Consider the following 24302-nt stretch of genomic DNA (forward strand, 5'->3'; position numbering starts at 1 on the left):
CAAGATAGCCATATTAGCACTCATTCAATTAAACTCAAGAATATACAAGTGATCGATCAACGTCATTTGTCGAGAGTAGGCCTGTTGTATACGTAATCAATCAGCGGTGAGATACGTAACTACATACCTCGAATCTTTCCTGCCTTATCTTATATAAACATGTGAACTTTAGATATGATTTGATCGTAGCCTACGTTATATACAACGTAGGCTACGATTTGATTTACTGCAGTGGAGTCTACGAATAGGTTGACTCTTTCTTCCGATTTGACCATCTACTTAATCTGCTGTTCATACCTGAGTCAACCTTAATGATCTCTGTCAGTGTTGAGTGGATGATTGAGCCGATTTAAAGATTGAATGAAATATTGAAGTGAAGAAATGAGTCGTACCATCGGGATTTTCACGGATTCGACAGAAAGGAATTCAGAGAGTGACGTTTGCAGACTTTGTAGGAAGAATCAATATCATTATTGCAACTTATTCACTTCAAATGCAGAATACGAAATAAGTGTGAAGCATGCCCTGCATGATTTAGTCGGTTTACAAGTAAGCGCCACGTTTCATTTTTTAGATTTCTCTTTTTCGTAATGTTTGCTTTATTTCTTTTATGTCCGTATATCTCAAGATAATTATTAACGAATTGCTTGATTGCTTTCTTAGGTCGATGAGGGAGATGGCCTTCCCACTACCATTTGTTCACTTTGTTTGAAGAAACTCAAGGATTTCAGTATTTTCAAAAAGATTTGCTTAGAATCGGACACAGAACTGAGGAAAATATCACCGAGAGATAACTGCGGGGTGAGTAGTTTTCATATTTTCCCAATAGAAGACCGGTGCAATGATTAGCTTAGGAGAGTTAGAAGTGGCAATATTTGGTTAGGGTTGACGGCAGTAAGAAATATAGGAAGATTATTATTTGCGGATCCTAATAGATTTGTTCGAATCCGTGTGGCAAAAGGGCCACTACTCTGCATGTGGATGGTCCGCACTCTTGTGTAAGCTTCCATTAGCGTCAAGGAAACCTTATCCGTGCATGTAGCGAGGACCGTCCTCATCCATGAGAAATGAGCGGAAGACATTAAACCCAATGTTTAATTAAGATTAGGAGCTTCCCTTATTTGTTGAATCAGATGGAATTCATTTGTTTAATAGTGTATCTTTCTCTGCAGAGGATCAAAGGAGAGGGTGCAGCTAAAGATGAGTCAGGATCTTCTTCAGAGACAAAGGACTGTATTCGACATGTATCCGAAGAAACTTCACAGATCCCATGCTCAGTTCAAGTGACTGAAATATATATCCCTGTGCCAGAGTGTGAACCACCCTTGGACAATATGATGGTAAGTTTTATTATCATATAGGTATAGAGTTGAAAGGCCTTCAGTTGTACAAATTCCTCTGCTGAATGTCAGTCGTTGCGGTAAATACAGTTGAGAACTTCAAATCCGGAAGTCTTGGGACCAAAGGGTTTCTGGATTTCTGGTCTTCAGTTCGCAGAAAAAGTAGAACACTTCTTTATTTTTTGGGAATTTTAATGCAATATATGTCAAAACAAGACCGTTGCTTCCGCAGCATAAACTATAAGTGCTCAATACTGGATGAGAATGAGCAATAAGTACATCTTTTTCATCGTGGGCAATAGCTTTCGTTGATAGCATTCGCTGGAACACATTGCGATATATATCTACGATTTCCTTAGTCATTCAGTAAATCTGTGCAAATGCTTTAATATTTTATTAATTAATGAATTTATGTGTTCAGGCTTTTGTGCTCAATATTTTAGATTCCTACGTGTCCCCCCATCTAGGTTGTTAGGGTATGTTCATTGCTATGCTAACTTCCTATTCGTCCCAGAGCAAGGCTCAGAGAACGCTGCTACATGGTGGCAAGTTGAAACACTCAAGTTGAGTATTTTGTGGACTCAGTCAAAAAAACTGTCCGTGCAATTTTTGCAAACAATACAAAAGTGACTCTTTAGATCATGAATAGACACCTTTAGGATTACACTGTGTCGAAATTATGAAAATCTAATTTCATTTGGAAATCTTTTTAATTTTCATGATCTTGTGAATGTGAATGAAGGAGGAAAAGGCATTGGCGATAAATATCTATGATAAATAAGTGAAAGAATGGTTTAATATTGCAGTAGCTGAATGTTAATATTCTGGAGTTTGATATGTGAGTCACAAGAATCTCATGAGTATATTGGCCTGCTTGAGTGGTTTTAAGTAAAAGAGTTTTTATTATTATAGGGATTATAATTATCATCATTCAAAGTGTTATTATTATAATTAGGGATGGAAGGATCCAGGATTTTTCTTGGATTCGGATTGGATCCTTGATTTTTAGAGCTGGATTTTTCAGATCGGATATTTTCGGATCGAAATGCATTTTCAAGTTCCTGACGCTGAAATTCCCCCGATGATTGTTCAATCTCTTGGGAAGGGTCACACCCTATTCCAGTCCTATTTTGCCTTTTCTATTTTCCACGACTGTAATTCTCCGATGTAACATCTGCGAGGGCTTTCAATGAAAATGTTTCATGATTAGGACAAGAATCCCATGGATGGCGCATTCAAAGATAGAATCAGAACTCTTTCCACCCTTATTGGGGGTTGTTGCATTCACTGAAGCTATTATTTAAAATTTTGGATCCAGATCATATGTCTTCTGTGACTTTGGATCCGATGTATCCGATCCGACCATCCCTAATTATTATTGGATATATGCTATTGTTATTATTTTGTGTTTAATGGGTGACATCCATTTTTCTCTTCAAGTTTAATATGAAAGGGGAACACAAAGACGGACTTGGTGGAGGGAATTATTCCGTGATGTACACACCTAATACAGCTGAAAACTCGGATAATGCCCCAGACCCATTGGCCACTGATGATTTGGTAAGTGCTCTCTTGCCTATTTTAGCACAGTTATGCTAATATACAAATTCATTCTGTTGTGGAATATTCCCAATACCTTTCAGCAGGCACTCAAAACATTTTCCCTGATTAAACATGAACATTATATATTTCATGAGATTTTCGAGAGGTACAAATCAATTTCCCGCTTCATGCCCCCAAATTGTACCCTCTTTGTCGAAATTCGTGTCTCATTTGTTATTTAATCAAGCATGTAGATGGCACTTGTCTCAAATTTGTGAACCTTGCGGAGATGTCTACTCATTTGTATTCAAAGTTGGAAACATCAAATTGAAATTGTGACAGATCATGTGAGTAATTTATGGATCTTAAGAAAAGTTGAAAGCCTCTAATGAGATGTATAGAATCGGTGAAATGGAATGTAAAACAGAGGATTAATATGAGTGATGGGCAGTTTCCTTCATCAAAGAAAATGTAAGGCATGATTGCGATTCGTTACCCACCATCAGTGTATTCATGATATACAAATTATTTGGTTTTAGAAATCGCAGTTCTGACAAATGGCTATGGTTAATTTAACTGCATTTGAAAAAGGCCAGATTGGCACCCATGCGATGCCACTCCACGTGACGTCAGAGGGACCTAGTTTCTATCCAAGTAGTCAGGAGTTTAAATCGTCTGAGATTACCAATGCATGTATGAGGCACAGAGCTCAGGGACACATGTCTTAATAATCACTTATTAAAACTGGCTATGATCAAAAAGTTTCCTTTGTTTTATAAGGTATTAATTGTCCTTATATAAGGCAAGCACTAACTGCTAGAAGGATACTCTACTACCTGCTAGCATCCTGCGTCGTAAAGCCTCGCCCCAAGGTCACCACACACAGCGACAGCGGGAACCAGAATGATGTCACATGGGGTTTTCCGTGAAATGCGTACTCCAGGAGTAATAATCTTTAGATATAGGCGATTAAAAAGTAATAGGAAACCACCCTATTGCTGATAGTAGAGGTGAGTGGTGAGCTACGATATATCAATCCTCGGACGACTGGCTATTAATTAATAATCTTGATAATTGCAAAATGATATTTGGAGGAGGCAACGTACAGCTTAGGTCATTTGTGCTATGTGGGAACGATAGGTAAGGAAGGATGGAGAGAAACCCAGCATCGGCATTAGCCTGCTCTTAACGAAAGGCACCAAGGGGACCATGGCTTAACGTCTCATCCAACGGAGGGAATGTTGAGCTTGTAGCACTATTCACTTTCTATTTTTCAGCTTGGAGTTACCTCAGGGTATAGAAACACTTAATTATGAAATAACATTCACAAAATCACTTTTACACTTTTGTATTCAAAACATCATAAATATAGACTAATTGTGCATTATAACAAGTAGAATGCATAACTTCCCTTTCTATTCTAATGGGATTTTGCCTCTTCTCCTTTTCCTTGTGTATTTATAATGATGATTTGAGTTCCACTTATGGAGTTTGAGTTATTCAATTAAATGAGAAGGAATAATAACTTCATTGGCCAAATATTTTTGGTTAAGTTATTGTTTTCTACAGAGGCGCCAGAATTGTTCACGAGGGATTATTTAATTTCTACTGAAATCCTGTAATTCAAGTTCTGTGCATGATCAATTTTGTTTCTTTTAACCAGTGGTGTACTTATGAATATGCTTTGGAATGGATGAAGGGGTCTGGGGTGTGAACCCCCCTAGGCAATGGGGGGTCCCGGGAAATTTTTGAAAATGCCTGTGAATACATTTTACATGATTTAGGCACTTAAAATTTAACTTTAAGCAGATGCAGTTATTATATGTCAAAACTAGACAATAGTTTTCAATATTTTTTTTATTTCTCTGAGGCTATGGGGAGATCTATCCCCTCATCCCCCCATAGTTACACCAAAGCTTGTAACAATTGATTAAAATGTTTATCAATGACTATTTCTCTTTCCATTAGGGTGATTTTGGAACATACAGGTCCTCTCCTTTTAAAGAAGATCAGATCAGTGATAATGAAGGTGGATGTGTACTCAATGATTTAACTGATGGCACCTCAAGCAAACTGGCAAATGAAGCATCTTCTGATCAGGTAATACTATTTATGAGCTATATATTGTAAGTTGAACTTGAACTGCATCTGAACTTTATTGCCATCATAAGTCAGCAATCCTAAAATTGGTTTTATATAGCCCTCCATTGCTCTTTGCTATCTGCATTTCTTTCCATTTATACAGTCTTCTTCTCTTGTACACCCTTCATAATCTGATGCATGGAACACATTCAGAAGCATTACTTTCCCCTCTTACAGCACACGTGTCCTTTTCTTTTTGGGTTTTTCTTTTTCAGGTCATCTCTGTCTCTCTGACTACCCCTTTTATCTTTAATATTCTTCAGGAGCAACACATTTTGAAAGCCTCCTCTCTTTACTTTTCTGTAGCTGTCAATTTTGAAGCCTTGCTGTTGTTTATAAATATGCTCCGTATGTAGTGTGTGGTGCATCGTACCCTTACTTCTGGATTTGTATTCTCAGCTGTGATTATATTCTTCTTTTTTGTAGAATGCTTTCTGTGTCCATGCTATTCTACTGACCGTTCCTTTCTCCCTTCAGGCATCACTAAAAGCTAATCTCAATGTCGCACGATTTGTCTCATTGTAAGGATATGAGACCTTGAAAGAGACAAAGAGTGTTGAAACTGTGGTCGATAGTGGAGCTGTATATTTAAATGTGTTAATTATCATTTGTTACTTATATTTTATCACAGATGTTTTGCATTCCCACTATGTTGATATCATGCATTCGAAAGCACTGTTGATACCTTTTGAGCAAATAAATTGTGAAGGATTCAGTTATTTCCAGTCAAACTGATGGTGTTTTACTGAAACAGACATTATAGAACTTGTATTTACTTCATCTCTAGGATGCACCATTCATTGACTGTGCATCTAAAGTAATACAAATCTTCACATTTCCCCATTGAAGTTATTTAACTTTTGTCTGATAAGGAGTTAATCTACGGATTTCTCTTTTTCGTTGACTCAGAATGTCCTACCGTTATATCTCAACTGCCCTAGTTATTTTACTAACCAAAGCGTTTGATGTTATTAAACTGAATTATAACCCGAAATAAACGAAAGTTCTCCGTTTTAGACCATTTTTACATTTCATAAATCTGTTTCATTACCTATGGGCTCTGGAATCCCCTGCATAGCGTTACCCACTCACAAGTTTTTATTATGAGTGAGGTTATATCTGGAGTTTTACAACTCCGGAAACTAATGCTCAGAGAATCATCGCATGGCTTTTGCTAGGTAATGTAAATAAGAGGTATTAGGTATATTGTAAAGTGGTAAATTCAAAAAACCTAATTTTAAATGATTAAAATTCCTAACTTTTGGTTCAGCTAACAGCATCCAGATTCTAGAACTCTCTACCGTTAAGTATAAAAACAACTTGTTCACTTCAATCATTTAAAGAAAGGCTTTACTCCCATTTGAAATCCGGGGCTAACTTTAGTTTTTATCTTCATTTTACGATGCTATCAAAACTTTCTATAAATTAATTTACACAAATGTGTGATCATAATTATCTTTGTTAGAACTTATATTTTTTGATATTTGATATTGAATATGTCACCGTTTTTGTCTGAAAGTTTACAGCTTGTTAAGCCTTGCATGTGATCCTAAATAATCATGAAAGATGAACAATGACTTTGTATCGCTGCTGTTATATTTTTGTCAAAATGCTATTTATTTGGTTAATATTTAGTTGGAGCATGATATGCATCTTGTGTTTATTAGCTGTCACAGGTTCTACCTGAAGCATAATAAAAGTATTCATTCATTTATGGATGTCCTTGAGGCTGCTTGCTAGGTAGTATGAAGAATGCATCCATAAAAGTCAAGCTTTAATTTTATTCCTGTGAAAAATTCTCAAAAGTATTTATTTATTTCTGTATTTCAATAAATAACACATTCAATATGGGCCTGATTTTCATTCAAGTCATCAAATCAGCCATTTAAATAAGAAAGAAAAATAGAGGGAGGTTTCCGCTCCATAACTTCCGTCAAATACTGCTTTATACAAACGCCACACATTCTTCGAAAGAGGAAAGCTTGCTAAAGGCCATACACGCAAACGGAAGATGCAAGTGGATATTAGTCATGTATGGAGGCGGAGAAAGGGCTCCCGGCCCGACTGGCAGTGCACATCAATTGACGTTCCTCGTATCTCAGCTTGGATGGGACCACGTCAATTGACGTGCTCCGCAGTGAATATGTTAATGATGATGCTTGCAGATTCTCTTGCAGGTCCAGCCCTCTACTGCTTCCCATGGTAAGGAGATGGAGGTCGAGAGCTCAGGAGCCATGGTGACAGACCTCAAGTGGAACCTGATTGGTGCCAAGAAGGAACCATCTCCCAAGGAGAATACCGAGGTATGTATGTAATTCCTGTAATCCAATGAAATTAATAGATGAAGGATAGACTTGGTGTTAAATCTCAATATGTTTTCATTATCATACATGATCGAAAATTGTTCTTTCTACACAGCATTTTAGCCACCCACTCGATTCAAAGGTACTATAGTGGATTTCGGGTAATTGGGACATATCAGTACTTGTGCACTTTGCCCCAACTAAGCGAACTATCCTGTGTATGGGATAAAAAATGTTGAAATGATGGAAAGAAGACTAAAGAATGTTTATAATAATAGGAAAATCCAGGGGGGGCACGGGGGCACGTTCCCCCCCCAGAACCTTAAAAAATATGGAAGACTTTAATAAAGTCTATTATCATTGCGTTCATTTTGTATTACAGGGTATCCTTGTGCCCTCCCCAGAACAAAATCCTGGATACGGCCTTGCTTTCCCCCCCCCCCCCAAAAAGAAATCCTGGATTGGCCCCTGTTTATAATGCAACTCAAGTTTATGAAACAATTAATTTGATAAATAAATAAGCGAGTTTAGTTAATTTATTATCATGTTTAAGAATTACAACAATTTAGCTAAAAATATATTTTTCACATCCTCGGGCGATACTGAATGAGTGTCATTTACTAAGTCCTATTAAAGAAAAGTTCTATCCTCTTGCGGAGAGTATAACAACAAGAGCTTTCAAAACAGGGCAAGAATAGGAACATTTGTGAAATATAAGAGTAAATCAAAGGAGGAAAATATAAAAAAATAGAATTTTGAAAACAAAATATTTTAATTTAGTTGCTAGTATAGTCTACGTTGCCGACTCTTGGCCCAATAAAGCGACATGCAGTGCCAATTAAGCGGAGAATACTCTGGGATAATCCTCTTCTGGGTTCTATTCTGCAAGATCTGCCCCAATAAAGAGGCTGCCACAAGTAACCGGTGGACCCATTAAAACGAAATCTTCTGTAATAAGTGAAGTAAGTGTTCTTATCTCAAAATAAGCTACACAACATGAAGTGAAAAAGTTTAAAAATAAGATGATGAAAGTGAAAAGCATTTTATTTGCTTTAATTTGAGTTATGTATTATTGTATTTTGTTAATAATTGTTTAAAATTTGTAGTGAAATATCAACTTCAATTATTTATTGAGTTATTTACCTAATTGTTTTAAAAATGTAAAAGGATGCTTCAGCCCATTCAGGTTAGGTTAGGTATCAGTAAAATAATTTACAAAAAGTGATGTTTTTTTGTCCATAGAAACATGGTAAAAGATGTAAAATCATGATTCAGCACAAGAAAAGTGAAAAGTCATTGTGGATTTTGTCACCTGGGTATTTTGTCATCAGGCGTTTTGTCAGCAGGGGATTTTGTCTCCAGGCCTTATATCAATGGGGGTTCTGCGCCGGGCCTTATGTTCGTAACCCAAGAGAAAGAGAAGGAAGGCTTTTTCCCCCTTCTGTTTGCCTTTTTTTGAATCCGTATAAGTCCCTCAAAGGGTATCAACCACTGAAGTCCTTTTGCTTGTTTCATCAGCTCCTAGGTTAGTAGATGATAAAAATTCCTGCTAACCAGATTTTATGTTCTATATATTGAGGACCATTTTCATCAAGCGGATTTCTTGAGTATATATAGTCCACACCATACTATTGGAGACAAACTCTGAAACTGTTGATTGCATTTTCTTACTAAGCATATCATCGCTTAGATATTCTATTGAATACTATTTTAATGGAATTTTCCAACCGGATTTTGACAGTAACAGAAAAATCAAAGTTATATTTGAAAAATTGAAACATTAATACAATGTGGCCCAAATATTTTTCTTTAGGCTAACCAAGTTTCAAAATTTTAATGCAAATTCTTATAGGCTTTCATCACATCCATTGATTGCACTCAAGGCAAATACATAGTTTGTAATCCTACTTACCATAAAATATTACAAGATTTGGTGCCATGAGAGGAAAACTGTTGTCGTCCTACTCGAATTTTCTCATAGAATCAGATGTTGTCATTGTGGTAATCGCAAAACCTTATTTTTTTTTTATAATAATAATAATAATAATAATATATAATTTATTCCATTTACAATCAAATATTACATTTTAGAACATACTTAAATATTTTGGAATATATAGGTACCCCTTTTAGTAGTTTTGGGGCTACCATCATAAACTTTTTACATAGGTCTGGTGCTAGCACACATGAGAAGTAAAATTTCTTTGTATTCAGTTATTTGTTCTATTGCCGATTGCATTCATTATTACAAAACGTATTTCAAATATTTGGACAAGGATAACTATTTTTCTTATTTTTCTTATATAAACGCATAATTACATACATAGAATATACAATATACCTTTTATTGTAAACTTTTTAACCCACCTTTCTTAGTAAAAACTCTACTTCCTCACACATCATAAGCCATTTTTTAACGGCGGATTTAAATCCCCATCTTTTTTCCGAGTTTGCTACATTACTCGGCAACATGCTAAACAATTTAGGCCCTAAGTAATTGTATGACTGTCGATAAATTTCGGTCGTCGGCCTAGGTATATGGAAGTTTCTCCAAGCTCTAATGTCATAGTTTTGTGGTCGGGCCTTTTCACCACTACGGTTATAGAATATTCTAAGGACTTTATAAATGAATAAATGCCTTAGTGGGAGGACATCTAATTTTTTGAATAGAGGAAATGAGTGGCTTTTCCTATACGATCGTGTTATAACCCTGATAACCCTTTTTTGCGCCACTATCAATGGTTTAATGTTGATAAAATATGCTCCACCCCAGCAGGCTATTCCGTATTGCAATCTTGAATTAACGAGAGCATAATATACCATTTTTAACACTGATTCAGGGCATATGTATCTGAGGAAGTAGAATTTTCTTACAATAGTAATCATTTCTGATTTTAATTTATTTATGTGAGACTTCCATTTACAATTTTGGTCAAAATATATACCTAAATATTTTATGTGACTAACCTGTTCGATCAAAATACATTTATCACAGGAAGTAACATTATCTTTTATACAATTTGCACATTGATAGTATAGTTTACTTTTGTTTGAGGTAGATTTACTAATGCTAAACATAATATATTTCGTTTTTTCACTTAACAACATATAATTAGCCGAAAACCACATATTGAGTGTTAATAGATCACTTTGTATGTGTTCATATAGATCATCAACACTATTAACAGAGTAACTTAGTGCAGTGTCATCTGCGAATGACGTTAATTGACCTTTAAACCTGCCAGCACATAAATTGTTTACATATATTAAAAACAGTATGGGTCCCAACACAGAACCCTGTGGGACACCACAGGTGAGTCGAATCTTTTCACTGTAGCAATTTTTGAGACGCACACATTGATCTCGATCACAAAGATAACTTTGAAACCAATCATATGCGGTTCCACGTATACCCGCTTCCCATAATCGATTCATTAGTATGTTATGATTAATGGAGTCAAAAGCTTTGGTAATGTCTACAAATAAGCCAGCAACTCTACAGTTCTTATTCAGTCCGTCGTTCAGCTCTGAACAGAATTTTAATAATGCATCCTCTGTACTCTTACCACTCATAAATCCAAATTGGTTTTTATTGAAAAAACTATGCTGATTTAGAAATTTAAGAAGTCTGACTTTCACAACTTTTTCTATTATTTTAGCAAATACAGATAATAGGGATATTGGTCTGTAATTATTTACGTTCATTTTATCACCTTTTTTAAAAATTGGTATCACTATTGCAGTTTTTAATTGTTTAGGAAATATTCCAGTATGCATACTTAGATTAGCAATATGGGCAAGGACCTCCGAAATATTTGCATTTACTTCTTTTATAACTTGTGTGGAAATATTATCAACACCTTTAGATTTTTTAGACTTTAATTCCTTAATAATGCTGCTAATTTCTTTCGCATCAGTAGGAACAAAAAACAGTGAGTCAATTGAATTGGAGGTTGGGAATATTTCTTTGTATTTATTCGTATTACTTTCAAAATAATTGTTCTGGGTCAATTCTTGAATTACTTTACCATAATGTGAACTAAATTCGTTTACAATGTCCTGGCACTTAGTGACAACGATACCATTACTAGTTCTAATTTTTACACAATTCTCATTTCCTTGCTTTCCTCCCGTGAGTGAATCTAAAATGCGCCATTGAGCAGCGGTATTATTGACATTACTATCAAATAGGTCCCTGTAATACTTTTCTTTGCGCTTTTTAATATCATATTCTAATCTTTGCGTGTACCATACGTAGTACCTATTTAGCTTTTCATTTTCAGGGTGTTTCCTCATTTTTTTATACAGAAAATTTCGCCTCGAAATTCTCCCGCACAAAGCGTAAGTCATCCATGGCCTCTTCATTCCTCCCGATCTGTTACTGTCTGACACGTATTCAGCTTTTTCAATGCAGCATTTCAGTTTATTTATAAATATTTCATAGGCTTCATTGACATTTTGTTGTGAATAAACATCATTCCAGTCACATCTTAGCAAACTATTATTTAGATGGTTAAAGTTTATCCGGCAATGGCTTCGATAAACTCGTTCGTATATATTAATGGGTACATTAATATTTAAAGAACATGATACAGCATGATGGTCTGTTAAACCCCAATCGTCCGCTCTTCCCTCATACTTATAGTTATCTCTACTTCTGCAAAAAATGTGATCTATACATGTACTACCCGTTTTGCTAATTCTAGTTGGTACTCGAATAAGCTGGTCCAGTCCATGACTAGCCATAAGGGTTTGATATTCAAAGGAAATATCGTTGGGTTGTAATATACATAAATTAATATCACCAATTACAATTAAATTCCTCTCACTAGAGATGGTTAATACATTCTCCAATTCACTCAAAAAATGTTCAACAGGATTAAAATTAAGTCTATATACACCAATAATGCTTATCCAAGAAGAATCATTTATCCCTACTGATATTTTAACCAATTCAGCAGTTTTTAATTCACCCAGATCAATAGAAGAACACTCATAAGTATCTGCTACATATGCAATAACTCCTCCAGCCCTATAGTTATTATTACACACATCAAAACTCCGATAGCCAGTTATTTGATACATAGATACTTCAGTGTCATTGACCCAAATTTCTGTCAAAACAATTACAGCGGGTTTTATATCGAGACTAATTAGTTGAAATACAAATTTATCAAAATTAGCTCTTAGACTTCTTATATTTTGATGCAAGACAAGGAACCTGCCACCATTAAATCCATTATCATTAACAGTACTCTGCATTTTGTTAGTAAAGATAGGTTGAAGACATACATAACTCACTCACAGAATGCTTACAGTTTCTCCAGGTCATCAGAGGATTTCAGAGTGATTACTTGATCATTCTCCTTCTTCCTCATGAGTATTGTCCCATGCCTTAGCCATAAATATTTGTATCCCTTTTCTTTCTTCGCAAGACGCGCAGCAGCGAAGAGTCTCCTCCGACCTGGACTCAGGCTCTCGTTTATGTACACCGGAGTATCGGTCGCCAAGCCCAGGTGCCGTGTGGAGAAGGTCCTTTTCACTCGCCTCTTTTGAAGAATTTCTTCTTTTGTATACCTACGGACGAATTTGACTATGATACCTCTCGTTCCGCCTTCGTGTCCCTTCTTTCCCAATCGGTGGCATGTGTTCACCATATCGTCGGTTATTTTAACACCAAGGGCGTCCCCCACACTTTTCACGATTTCTAAGGTATTTTCATTTGGTTGCTGGGGAATGCCGTGTATTTCAAGGTCATTAACGTGAGAATATTGCTCTTGGTCGTCTAACCTCTTTTCTAATTCACTCACTCGAGATTTTAAGCCAACATTTTCTTGCCTAAGTAAGTCTATTGTCGCTAAATATTCAGCAATCTGCGTTGAGTTTTCTTGAAGCACTTTAGTATTTTCATCTAATGTATTGTGCACAAACTCAATAGCCTTGTTCAAGTCCAATTCCATGCGTTTCCTGTCCTCTTTAGCTTCTTCTAGAAGGTTTATAATATGAGAGATACTAGCAGTGTCCGTATCCGCCAGTGGAACTACTGACATGCTCTTACGTTTTTCCGCAGCACAGGTAGGACAACGCCAACTTTGCTTTTCAGCGCCAATATACTCGATATCCTCTTTGGACAAGTGAACACAAGTAGCGTGACACTGAGTTTGACATTCACTGCAGGTAATCCTTAGCTGGCGCTTAAGAACATTCACATTACATACACTGCAATTAGCCATTTTAAACTGCGGTTTCCACTTAATATTAGTAACTCGAGCTTCTAAATTGAGTAGGAAGTTATCCTCGTAATTGAATGCACTTATACTCTGGACGCAACCACTAACGCACCTGCCTGTCTCGAGCGAAGCACCAGCCCACGTCTGTCTCGCGTGGAAGCTCAACCATGACTCACTGCATTTATGTTCTCTGCAAAAGCACGCTGTCTCAAACCTAGAATTTCTAAAATAGGCTACTGTGTTTCTATTGTAGATTCCAGCCTTGAGGAATCGCACTTTCAAAGTAAATATATAATTTGATAAAAAGCAAGCTTTTGATTTTAGTACAATGATAACATCTGATTAGTTATCAAAGTTAAACTTGAGCCTACTAGATATGTATCTGCATAGTAATCACATTTAAGAAATTCACTTGAAAAAAACAGATTCACTATTATATGATTAGTATAAACTCTGTGAAATACGAATTTTAATAATAAACAATCTGCTTATCCGATTAGCCGTTGATACCCTTTGGAGGAATCTGGAAAAATTCCACAAAATCCAAAAAATACACTGCACTGTCAGATGATCATAGATTTACTACTCAATTTCGATAACTACTACTGTATTTGGGTGACAGTACATCAACATTGTTCATGATAATACACATAGCACTGGTAATATGTTGCCAGTAGACATCTTGTATTGATGGTACTCGATTTCTGGCTAAATCGATCGAAGTCAGTTGGTTGATAGTTGTAAGTCATGGGTGTTAGTTCCAAAATGGCCTTCAGGAATAGGAAAACTCAAGACTGATGACTTGAACTGCTGGTGGAAATACTCATCTCCAGCACCTTTAAGAAGTCATAAATTGATATAATTTATATTATTTATGATCTATTTTACATCATGTCCATCGGATAGCATTCTAGAGCCTCCAAATGGATGTCTTTGTAGTGACCCTCATTGGATGTTATCTGAAAGGCATCCAAAGGATGTCCATAAGAGACTTCTGGATTCAAATGGGAGTCCATCGAACATCTTGCAGTGGCTGGGTTATGACCTTGGTTTCAACTGAGGTTTCATAGACTATTAATCAAGAGTATTTATTTAATAAGTCCAGTTTTTACTTGGACAAAAAAGACGACATTTTGTTGTGTTTGTACAGATTTTTACTTTGTTGAGAGTGATGTTTTTTTTTCAAAAATATTGCCTCGTTTCAAAATTATGCCTTTACTTTTTCTGTCAAGAGAATAATGACTTTTAATTTGTTGGTAACATATTACGAGTTCCTTTCCCTTCCTTGTGCCTCGCTGAACTTCCTACTGCAAATTGAAATACATATTATTATAATTATAATTGTAATTCAGAGATGAAACTATCACCTATATAACCTTAGTTATGATAGCGTAGCGTACGAAAAGACATCACTGGTAGAGTTATCTAACAAATATAATATAACAATACAGACGTAATATTATTCAATGACCATTTCCTGGTTGAGAGTAGTGGGAAAATCTTGAACTCTCTGTGTGTTGGAAAAAATTTATTTTCTTGAGAAAATATTTCGAGGGAACTCCAAGAATTTGATGCAATACATTTTATAAATTAGTGTTAAGTCTTTCATAAAAAGTTATTAATTTCTTATTTTCAGCCTGTATTTATGGAGGATGGGGAGGCAATTGAGGGAATCACTATGGCCCATGAGTCTACACCAGAAGCATTGGGTGAGTGCTCAAAAGGGAAATAAATACATGGAGCAATAGGGTGGTTTCCTATTATTTTTTTATTTCCTTAATCGAAAGATTATTACTCCTGGAGTATGCATATGTAGATTCTCATATCACGGTATCTATTTTATTGCAATTAAATGAAAAGTGGAATTTTTCAAGCACGCGAAAATGCGACGGCTAAGAATGAATGCCGGGAAAAGCCCGTGTGATGTCATTCTGGTTCCTGCTGCTGCAAAGTGAGGTGACCTAAGGGCGAGGCTTAGAGCGCTGCTAGGCGCAGGCTGCCTATGCAGGCTGCTAGCAGGTAGAGCTTGGCTTAATTATGGATTAATAATACCTTATCAAACGAAGTAAACTTTCTAACAATAGCCAGTTTTAATAGGTGGTTATTAAGACATGTTACTCTGAGCTCTGTGCCTCATGCCTGCAAGGGTAATCTCAGATGATGTAAAACTCATATCTACTCGTATGGCAACTAGGTCCCTGTGACGTCTCGTGGAGTGGCATCGCATGGGCGCCAATCTGCCCTTTTTCATATGCGGTTAAAATTGACCATTGCCATTTGCATAAACTGGTATTTCTAAAACCAAATCATTTGTATATTATAAACACACTAATGGTGGGTAACGAATCGCAATCAATGCGTTTCTTTTTCTTTAATGAAGGAAACTACCCTATTGTCGTAAATGATTGAGGAGGATGAAGCTAATGAAATAGAAATCCATCCATGCTTTCTTTTTTTAGTTTGCTTGCCAATTGAAATGGGGAGAGAAGTTATCTTTTCAATGATTTTGTAATTATGTGGTTTTTTATAATGATTTTCCCAAGCAAAATATTTTTCTACTGATTTTTTTAGTATTTAACCTTTTCCCTACTAAATACAAAAATATGCATCTGGACATTTCTTGACCGGGGAGACGAAAAGCCACAAATTTTGGTCGAAGATTTTCCTACCCAGGTGAACGAATGCTGAATATATAAATTTCCTAGCTCTTCCCCATTTATGATGGTCGTGGGTCTGCGATGTCTTTGCTTCGGGACCCAACACAGCATGGCTTAGGCTTTACCCTCGAAATCCAGGAGCAGGTTCCTGGACCTCTCGTCTTATATCACCCCTCTTAGTGGTAAGGGACTGCAGTCATGCAATTGTTCGTCCAGTCATGTGGCAAAATAAATATTTGTTCCTTTCTCAAAAAATATAAACTAAGAATTGAATTATTTGCCTTTTGAGCAGCATTCACATTTTTTAAATGAAATTATATGGAAAATATTAACATACATCACGATTTTGGTATAAACATCAGCATGGAAATTGTTGCTGCATTAAAATTGTTGGTAGAGCTTTGTTCAAAATTCGATAATTCTCAGAATAAAACAAGAAATTCAATTGAAAGTCTGCAATTTACGTTCGAGCAACAGTTGTCCATGTAGCTAATTAATATAAATAGAGCATGATTGACTGCAAACCAATGCCGCTGGTAGGGTTATAAATTCCAAAAGAAGGGAGCCCAGCTACCCTCTGGAGTCTGAGATATTGCCTAGTCCCCGCTAGGAAGGGTCGAAAAAGGTTAGAGCTGAGAGTGTGTGATTATCTGTGACACCCTTCGTAACAAAGGTCCAGCAAAAGTGCTCCGTACGGAGGGGACGGAAGAGTCTTTTTGAGACTCAGTACAGCAGTCATGCTGAGGGGGGAACTCCACCGTCTTGAAGGGGTTAACTACTTGGATCAGTGGCTAGGGAAATTTTCTTTATGGCTTATTGAAATGATGCTTTTTTGCAGTGAAGATTGTTACTAAGATTTGTACGTCTTAATTGAGCTAAGGTTTTTACCATTAGGACTGGTTTATTGAAAAAATAGCATAAATAACCAGGATTGAGCACTTGGCTGAGAATCGAGTTTCCAAATGTAAAATACAGCGCTCATAAAAAAGGTTAACATAGAACCTGGTCAAATAAGTGCAAAAATTCGCTTCACATTTGGTCCAATTTAAATTATTTGGAAAATTAGGTAGAATTGTAAAACAAGCGCAATCATATTCACTTTTTACCAGGGGTTGGCTATTGCGTTTTGTTAGGTTTAACAAATAAAAAGATTGTTTCTTTCATCGAAGAAAACGAAAGGTATTGATTGGGATTTATTAGTTTTTTTTATGTAAGCAATATATGAGTCAACACAAAAGGAACCCGAAAAACAATCGCCTTTCAACTCACCGCGGAAGCGTCCTAATTAATTTTAAGGTCTCCTATTTTTTTCATCCTGAATAATCAGTTTATTTTCAACTTTGTCTCCATCATTGGAAAAGGGGAACACTTAGTTATTTTTCTAAATAGTTGCCCTGAGGATAATTACTTTTTGGCATTATTGTAACTGGCTTTTTATTTCTCGTGTTGTACTGCTCTCCCTGTATTTTTAACTGACGACTACTTCTTGCACTGGTCCGACTTTAATTTCTGTCCCCTTAGGTGTTTTTTGAGGAAGGGAAACAAAGTGGTATTCGCTTCGGCCTATGTCAGAGTGGTAAGTAGGGTGGTGTATGATATCCCAACCAAATTCATGGAATAGGGTGGTCGTTTGATATGACACATGTGAACGTGCACTGTCATGATGCAGACATACTCCTATGAGACTCATCTGGCAGAAACCGTGTCGTAACGGAGGACCTCTGACCCATTGTTCTGCACAGAGATGTAGCTACAGCCTTCATCAAGACATTTCTTTATCTCATGAAGAGTAATTCTCCGGTTATTGCATGCCATATTGTCAATTTAAGCTGCTGTTGATTCCCCACCCTGACTGCTCTGCTCACCATGGACGTTTTTCCATCCAACGGGAAACTCCTGTCCGCATTTCATCACATTTTTGATGTCTATACACTTCTCACCGTACACTACCATTAACTAGGGATTAACTGGGTGCCATATCGCACCCAGTGCAGTGCTGAGCCAATACTCCTGCAATGCATTTAATATGTGAATTTTAGAGTACATTTCGGTGAACATACTTAGTAGGTTTCCTCAATTATTCAGTAAGTTTGAATTGTTTTCATTGTATTGAGCTCATATGTATCATATTTTTTAAAGTGAAATATGTATGAATTTAAAAAAACTTTGGGTGCTGATGGGTTAAGCCGTGGGTCTAGGTTCATCGTACACCGTACACTTCCATTAACTAGGGATGAATGTCAATCGGGAAAATCTTTCATCGAGTGACTGAGCATAGTTTGCACTTGGTGGAGTCACGGTTGAGCCACAGGTTAGGCCGTGGGTCTAGGCTCGTCGTAAGGTGTCGGATTTCTGGGCACCAGTATGGGATGCAGCATAAAGGGGAAAAATAATTCTGCCCGTACTCGGAGTGGTGACAACTCCCCTGTTGGAGGGAGTAATTCCCTCAGAAAGTTGGGAGGATTGTGCTAGTGTCGAAACCACTCCCTTTTCATCACCAGGAATATGGGAGGGGACATGGTATAACAAATAAGGGATAGACTTATCCTCAACTAACTACACTCCTGGCACTAGCCTCGACAAAAAGAAAAAAAACACTCCCAGTAAAAATAGCTGATTGCCTACGGTAATCCTTGCGCTCACGTCTTCTCGGAATGACTCCCTGTGCCATTTCTCTCTCTGCCGCTCGGGATATACGTTCTGTCCACCGCCTGCTGTACCCTCCGCGTTCGGGGGTAGAATCCTATGAAGATAACAAAAAACTGTGAGTGCAGTAGCGTAAGGACAGGCAGCTGTCGCAGTGGGTGAGCTAAGTGGGAGCCCCATCCTTAAGTACAGCTATGTAGCTACTGAACGGGCTATGACCACATGGGCGATTCTAAACTTTGGTGTAGGACTGCAACTGCTGCGCGATGAGTATCCGTGATCAAGGATCGCGGAGATGCTTGGAAAACAGGAACACAGAGCTTCCGCGAATGCAGTTGGCGCGTGACCGCTTCCGTTTTACGAAGGGAATTCTAACGGAGATAATAAAACTGGTTTATCCTAGCATTAATGCCGTAATTCCGATGATTTTGCGTCCGATTTAAAATAAAATGATCGTGGAAAAAATTGAGCGAGTGTGAAAAATCATGCACGGATAATCTTCAACCCCGATAAACCGTAGCCGGATAATCAGGAGTCTGCTGTACCTCCTTCATCGCAACATCTGCCCTGATATCTATGTTGGCGAATGCACCACCATCTAAACCCTAGCATAAATACCCGCACTTGTGGTCTGTCCCTTAATGACCTTTTTCCTGAATGTACAAAAGTATCAGTTATTGCCTCCCTCACCTCCACTGGCTCCGCCCTCAATCTCCACACCCTCGAACATTGCGTGCACTTGGTATCTTTAAGCCAATAGCTTCCCTGGTTTGAACATCTCATCCCTCTTTCCCTTGTCCAACACATTCCTTTCCTTCTCCCCATTTACACTCAGGTTGAGATTGAGTCCGAGCCTGTGAAAGCTCCGAGTTTTTTCCCTTGTGAGTCTTTCTTTTTGCGTGCGTTTTTTTTCATGATAGTGACTCGCTTTTTAACCTATCAATTGACTATTTTCCAATTCGGCTAAGAGGACATTTCACTCACGTTAAAACGCTACAGACGAGCGACACACACACTGCAAATGCTCATGCATCAACCAAGCTAGGTGAACAGGAACCATGAAGAAGGGTACTCTCAGCAAACGGTGCTACAGGAAACCACTGCTCCTGCATTGTAGGAGTGAGGCTCTTTGTTACTCACTGCAGGAAAAGGGTTCATCTTCATCGCTTGTAAAGCTAGAGCTCAAGGTCCCTTGGATGCGTGGTTTTCAAAACCAAGCCTTTCATGGAGCATTAATAATACGAATACAACCATGTTGACGCCGCTAAAAAGATGGCGAACTGGCAAAGAAAGCACTCAATGAGTCCGCGAAACACTCTTAAATAAGAGAATAACGTTATTAATAATAATGGATTGATTGTTTTACGTGAATAGTGAACATTAAAAGACATTTAAGTGAAAGTTTGGATTATCCGCTTTTTTCATTATCCGTTCCGTATCTCCCCATAGCCCTGATAATCAGAAGTGTATTGTAAATGATGTGGTCCCTGCAGAGGAGGCAAAAAAAGGCGGTCACTTGCCGAGGTACCCATTATGGTAACATTAACGTGTTGTGCAATGTTCCCTTGTCAAAGTAGAAAAAGCTCTGCCATTAAATTGGTAAAAACAAAAAATGTTTAATTTTCAGTTTTTACCAACTTCAAGCTGTTGCAGTTTTGCCAATTCTTAAAAAAAAATTCTCATTTAATGTTTATTCTGTTATCCAGGTCTGAGATGAATCCAAACAACGAAATATCATTTAAAATAGTGCAGCCGTTTTCATGTTATAAATTATGTAACTAATGCAATGTTAGACTTTCTTTGATCCGTATTGGCATTTATTTATTTATGGATCAAATATAATGTATATGTATACTTAACCTCAGGAATTCTGGCTTCATTCTATGATAGCTCCATTGTCCTCGTCCTTTCTCTGTTTTGTGCTCCTATCCCTTTCTTTCTCTCCCGCCTGGTTTTTTCAAGTTCCTGGGTTCAAAGCCAAGACAGCATAATTTTTTACCCCATGGTTTGTGGCTTTTTCCTTCCACTAAATCATTTTATTGTTAGGAATAGGAGTCTTAGATTTCATGTTCGACTGTGGTAGTTTCCCAGCCAGCACATTATTAGTCATTGAGATAAGGTGAGAGGAAGAAATTAGGAAGGCGCTTATCAAGTAAGCTTATTATGGGTCTCTTACAGCCAGTCCGACAAACATCCAGAGTAATGACAAAATGGATGCCAAACTTTCAGCACTTCCTAATGTGTTGTTTAAATTCCATCGTTTTTGAAATTTTCCATTCTTGGCACTTCTTTAATATGATTAAAACAACATCATACTGCCATAATTTGAAAATCATTCACATGTATGAACTGATAGCGAAACGACGGTCATAAGAAAAACAGAAAATTTCACAAGAATAGCGACGTAGAGTAATATAAAAATGCCGGAAGGAATCTATAATATACATATTGTAGTCATCAGGTTAACGAGCCATAAATTAAAATTCATAAATGTAAAATTCTTTGGACCTTGAATAATTTCAGTTTTTCATGCACATACCAGACAAGTTTTTCTACATAATTGGTATTCAAAAAGGTTGATTAACCATTCTCTTTCATCAGCTGCCGTGGTGTAGTGGTTAGAGTACAGAGCAACAGATACGTAAGTCGTGCGTTTGGTTCTCCCTGATGTTATTTTTTCGGTCCGCCGCAAGGATAAACTATTTGTATTATGCTTTATATCTTCACTAGCCAGTCGCTTGCAGTTATCAATTTGTTTTCTATTTACATGAAAATCTGTTATCAGTTGTTAACCCTTTCGCGCTGGACCTTGGTTCAGGGAAATTCTTCCTCAATACGAGTCTCTTGAAAGTTATCTTTACTCCCTTGTACGAAGCGTTTTCGCGTCAACTGAAGGCAGTGGTTCCCTCCCTAACCATTTATGGACCCCACTCAGAGGGCGCCGATCCCTTTCCTCGGCCTCTGTCCCAGACCCTAGAGGGATTAAAAGCCCCTTCCTAGCACGAGTTCGCGGTCAACTGGCTAAAATGTTAAAGCAAAATATATGAAAATATTTGTTGCTCGCACCGATATTTTTACATTCAAAATGAATTTTGTGTTTTTTCTGAGCCCGGAGAAATTTTAAACGAAGTTTTAACGTTTATATAGACGGATTTCGTATATTTACTAGTTGTTCTATGACTCCGTTGATATTTAACGGTAGAATTTTGTTTGAAATTTCCATTTGGTCAGCAAAAAAATATGAATTCATTTCTAGCATTGAATTTCAAAAGTAAGCAGCAAATGTTTTTTTTTGGAAAACACACTGCAAATAACAGTAGTTGACCGCATGGAGAGGATAAGAAAGGGTCGACCTGAGCGACCGAAGATGGGACTGGGCTGGAGCTAAGGCGGATCGTGAGGGGCGACCGCGTCCGTGGGTCTATTGTGTCCCCCACGGTCACTTTTTTCGACGTGTGCCGCACAGGCGCGGCATTCGTTGGTTAGGGTAAGAACATTCAGGACACACTGGTGTGGCATTCGTTGTTTAGGGAAGAAAATTCTCGCCGCACAGGTGAGGCATGCGGCGCGAAAGGGTTAAGTCCTTATGAAGACTCGCTTAATTTCACCGGTAGCCTTTAAATTCATGTCGAGATGAGCCGCGTAGCATGTGTAGCATGCTGTTCAGCAGCCTTTAGCGTTCTAACAGAAGCGACTTCCCACACAGCAGAAATACGTCTCGGATACGTCTCTGAGACGTCACGAATATCGCATGTTACGTCTCAGAGACATTCTGAGAGCTTCAGACCCATCTCTGAGACTTCTCTGAGATGTCACTATGTCCAAAAAAATAGTCTATGAGATGTCTCATGAGACGTCTCAGATAAGTCTTTGAGATGTTTCATAAGTGTTTGTACTCTGGTATGCTTAAAAATGTAGGCAAAAAATAATTAAATGCAAATTATACAATTGTGACCTGCTTATCTCGATCATTTTTAGCGACGAATTTTTGATGGATGACCTTTTGAAAATAAGAAACCCATATTAAATGTCATGATTTTAATTATCAAAACTGCGCAGTTGCACCGAAAAATATATATGTAAGGCATTGATGGCGTTTAAATAAGTTTTTTTTTTAAATTTCCTGAACGGCTCACGATTACATCTCTGAGAAATCTCTGAGACATTTGCGATATTCGAAATCATAGTGAGACGTCTGAGAGGTTCGTTGTTATGTGGGTTACGTTGCCTGAGGATATTTGATGGCATTCCTTACCTATTCTTCCCTAACATCTCACCCTTGTCTTATATAAGCCCCTTAGCTTACGATTAGCTGCTTATCAATTTTTTTCCGTAAGAAAACCTTTAGAAACGAATAACTGTCTTACTTTGTGTTATCTGGGTTAAATGTGAAATTTTTTTCTAGGGTTCCCGGCTGCCAAAGGAATGCCCATTGGAGCAACATCAACTTCACATCTGTCTGCGGAAGGAAATGTAATGAATCATTCGATTGATGAGTGCATTGATCTCGCATCTATGGTGACACAAATTAATCCCAAGGTTGGAGCATCCCATTTTGGAATAGAAAGAAATCTGATGGATGAATACTTGGAAATATGTGGCGCTCTAGATACTGATGAGGAAACAAATAGCTCAATTCCTGATGATAGACAGTGTAATACAAAATACATTCAATCACTTAAAAGCAAGGGAGGCGGAGTCGCAATGACGGTTGTTGGGGATAGAGGTGGTTGTGATGCATCAAATACCACTCATAACCTCAGGTCAATCAGAATCAGAGGAAATGACACAAGTGGCTGTGAGACTGTCATGGGAGACAATGAAGAGATAAACAATTGCTTGATCAAAAATTCTGAGAATAGTTGCAAGTCAAACGAAAGTTCATATCATTGCTTCAACTGCAGAGATGTATTTAACAACAAAAATGACTTAATCAAACACATGAAAAATCATTTGATTGGCGATAATTTGGACGCTGAAGCAAAATCATCAATGGGAGGAGATGTGTCTTTCAAAAAGCTTCAATCAAGTGGTAGTAGTTATAGTTCCTGTGAGCCCACTACCTCCAAGACTTTACATGGGCTGCCAAGAGAAAGACTTGGGCTGAGGAAAAAAGGGGATGGGCCTCTCAAGGAAACCACTGGCAGAAAAGAGGATGAGAAAAAAATGAGGCGAGTGACAAGAAGTATTACTGTAGAAGAGGAGTCCACTTCACAGAGTTTATCCTCAATGTCATCTTGCAATAGAAACCTTTGTAATCGCGTGGGTGTGAGAAGAAGAGAGGAGTCATATTCATGCAGCGTGTGCACTTTGTCCTTTCCTCAGAAAAAGGACCTCACCAAACACAAGCGTATACACATGGCAGAGATATCTTATTCATGCAACGAGTGTCAGAAGTCTTTCGTGAATAAGAGCGACTTAGTATGACATGTACGCATACAC

The 24302-nt window shown here is 37.5% G+C and overlaps 1 protein-coding gene across 2 annotated transcripts; it reads left to right on the forward strand.

Moving 5' to 3' along the window:
- The first annotated feature begins 222 nt into the window (after nt 1-222).
- On the forward strand, nt 223-24301 carry LOC124171998. Of its 2 annotated transcripts, none has more exons than XM_046551392.1 (8): nt 223-549; nt 664-801; nt 1173-1340; nt 2781-2900; nt 4851-4982; nt 7190-7327; nt 15194-15266; nt 23266-24301. In XM_046551392.1, the coding sequence occupies exons 1-8, from the start codon at nt 382-384 to the stop codon at nt 24285-24287; spliced, it is 1959 nt and encodes a 652-aa protein (XP_046407348.1). In that variant the 5' UTR covers nt 223-381; the 3' UTR covers nt 24288-24301. The 2 variants fall into 2 exon arrangements, with proteins under 2 accessions (XP_046407348.1, XP_046407349.1); XM_046551393.1 differs by having other exon boundaries at nt 7202-7327.
- Nucleotide 24302: the final 1 nt, after the last annotated feature.

The sequence above is a fragment of the Ischnura elegans genome, assembly GCF_921293095.1.
Source record: "Ischnura elegans chromosome 13 unlocalized genomic scaffold, ioIscEleg1.1 SUPER_13_unloc_1, whole genome shotgun sequence".
NCBI classification, from domain to species: domain Eukaryota; kingdom Metazoa; phylum Arthropoda; class Insecta; order Odonata; family Coenagrionidae; genus Ischnura; species Ischnura elegans.

Coding starts and splice junctions, on each gene's coding strand:
- LOC124171998 (XM_046551392.1), top strand. CDS start 382: ATGAGTCGTACCATCGGGATTTTCACGGATTCGACAGAAAGGAATTCA. Junction 2,901..4,850: donor CATTGGCCACTGATGATTTG/GTAAGTGCTCTC, acceptor TCTTTCCATTAG/GGTGATTTTGGAACATACAG. Junction 15,267..23,265: donor GTCTACACCAGAAGCATTGG/GTGAGTGCTCAA, acceptor ATTTTTTTCTAG/GGTTCCCGGCTGCCAAAGGA.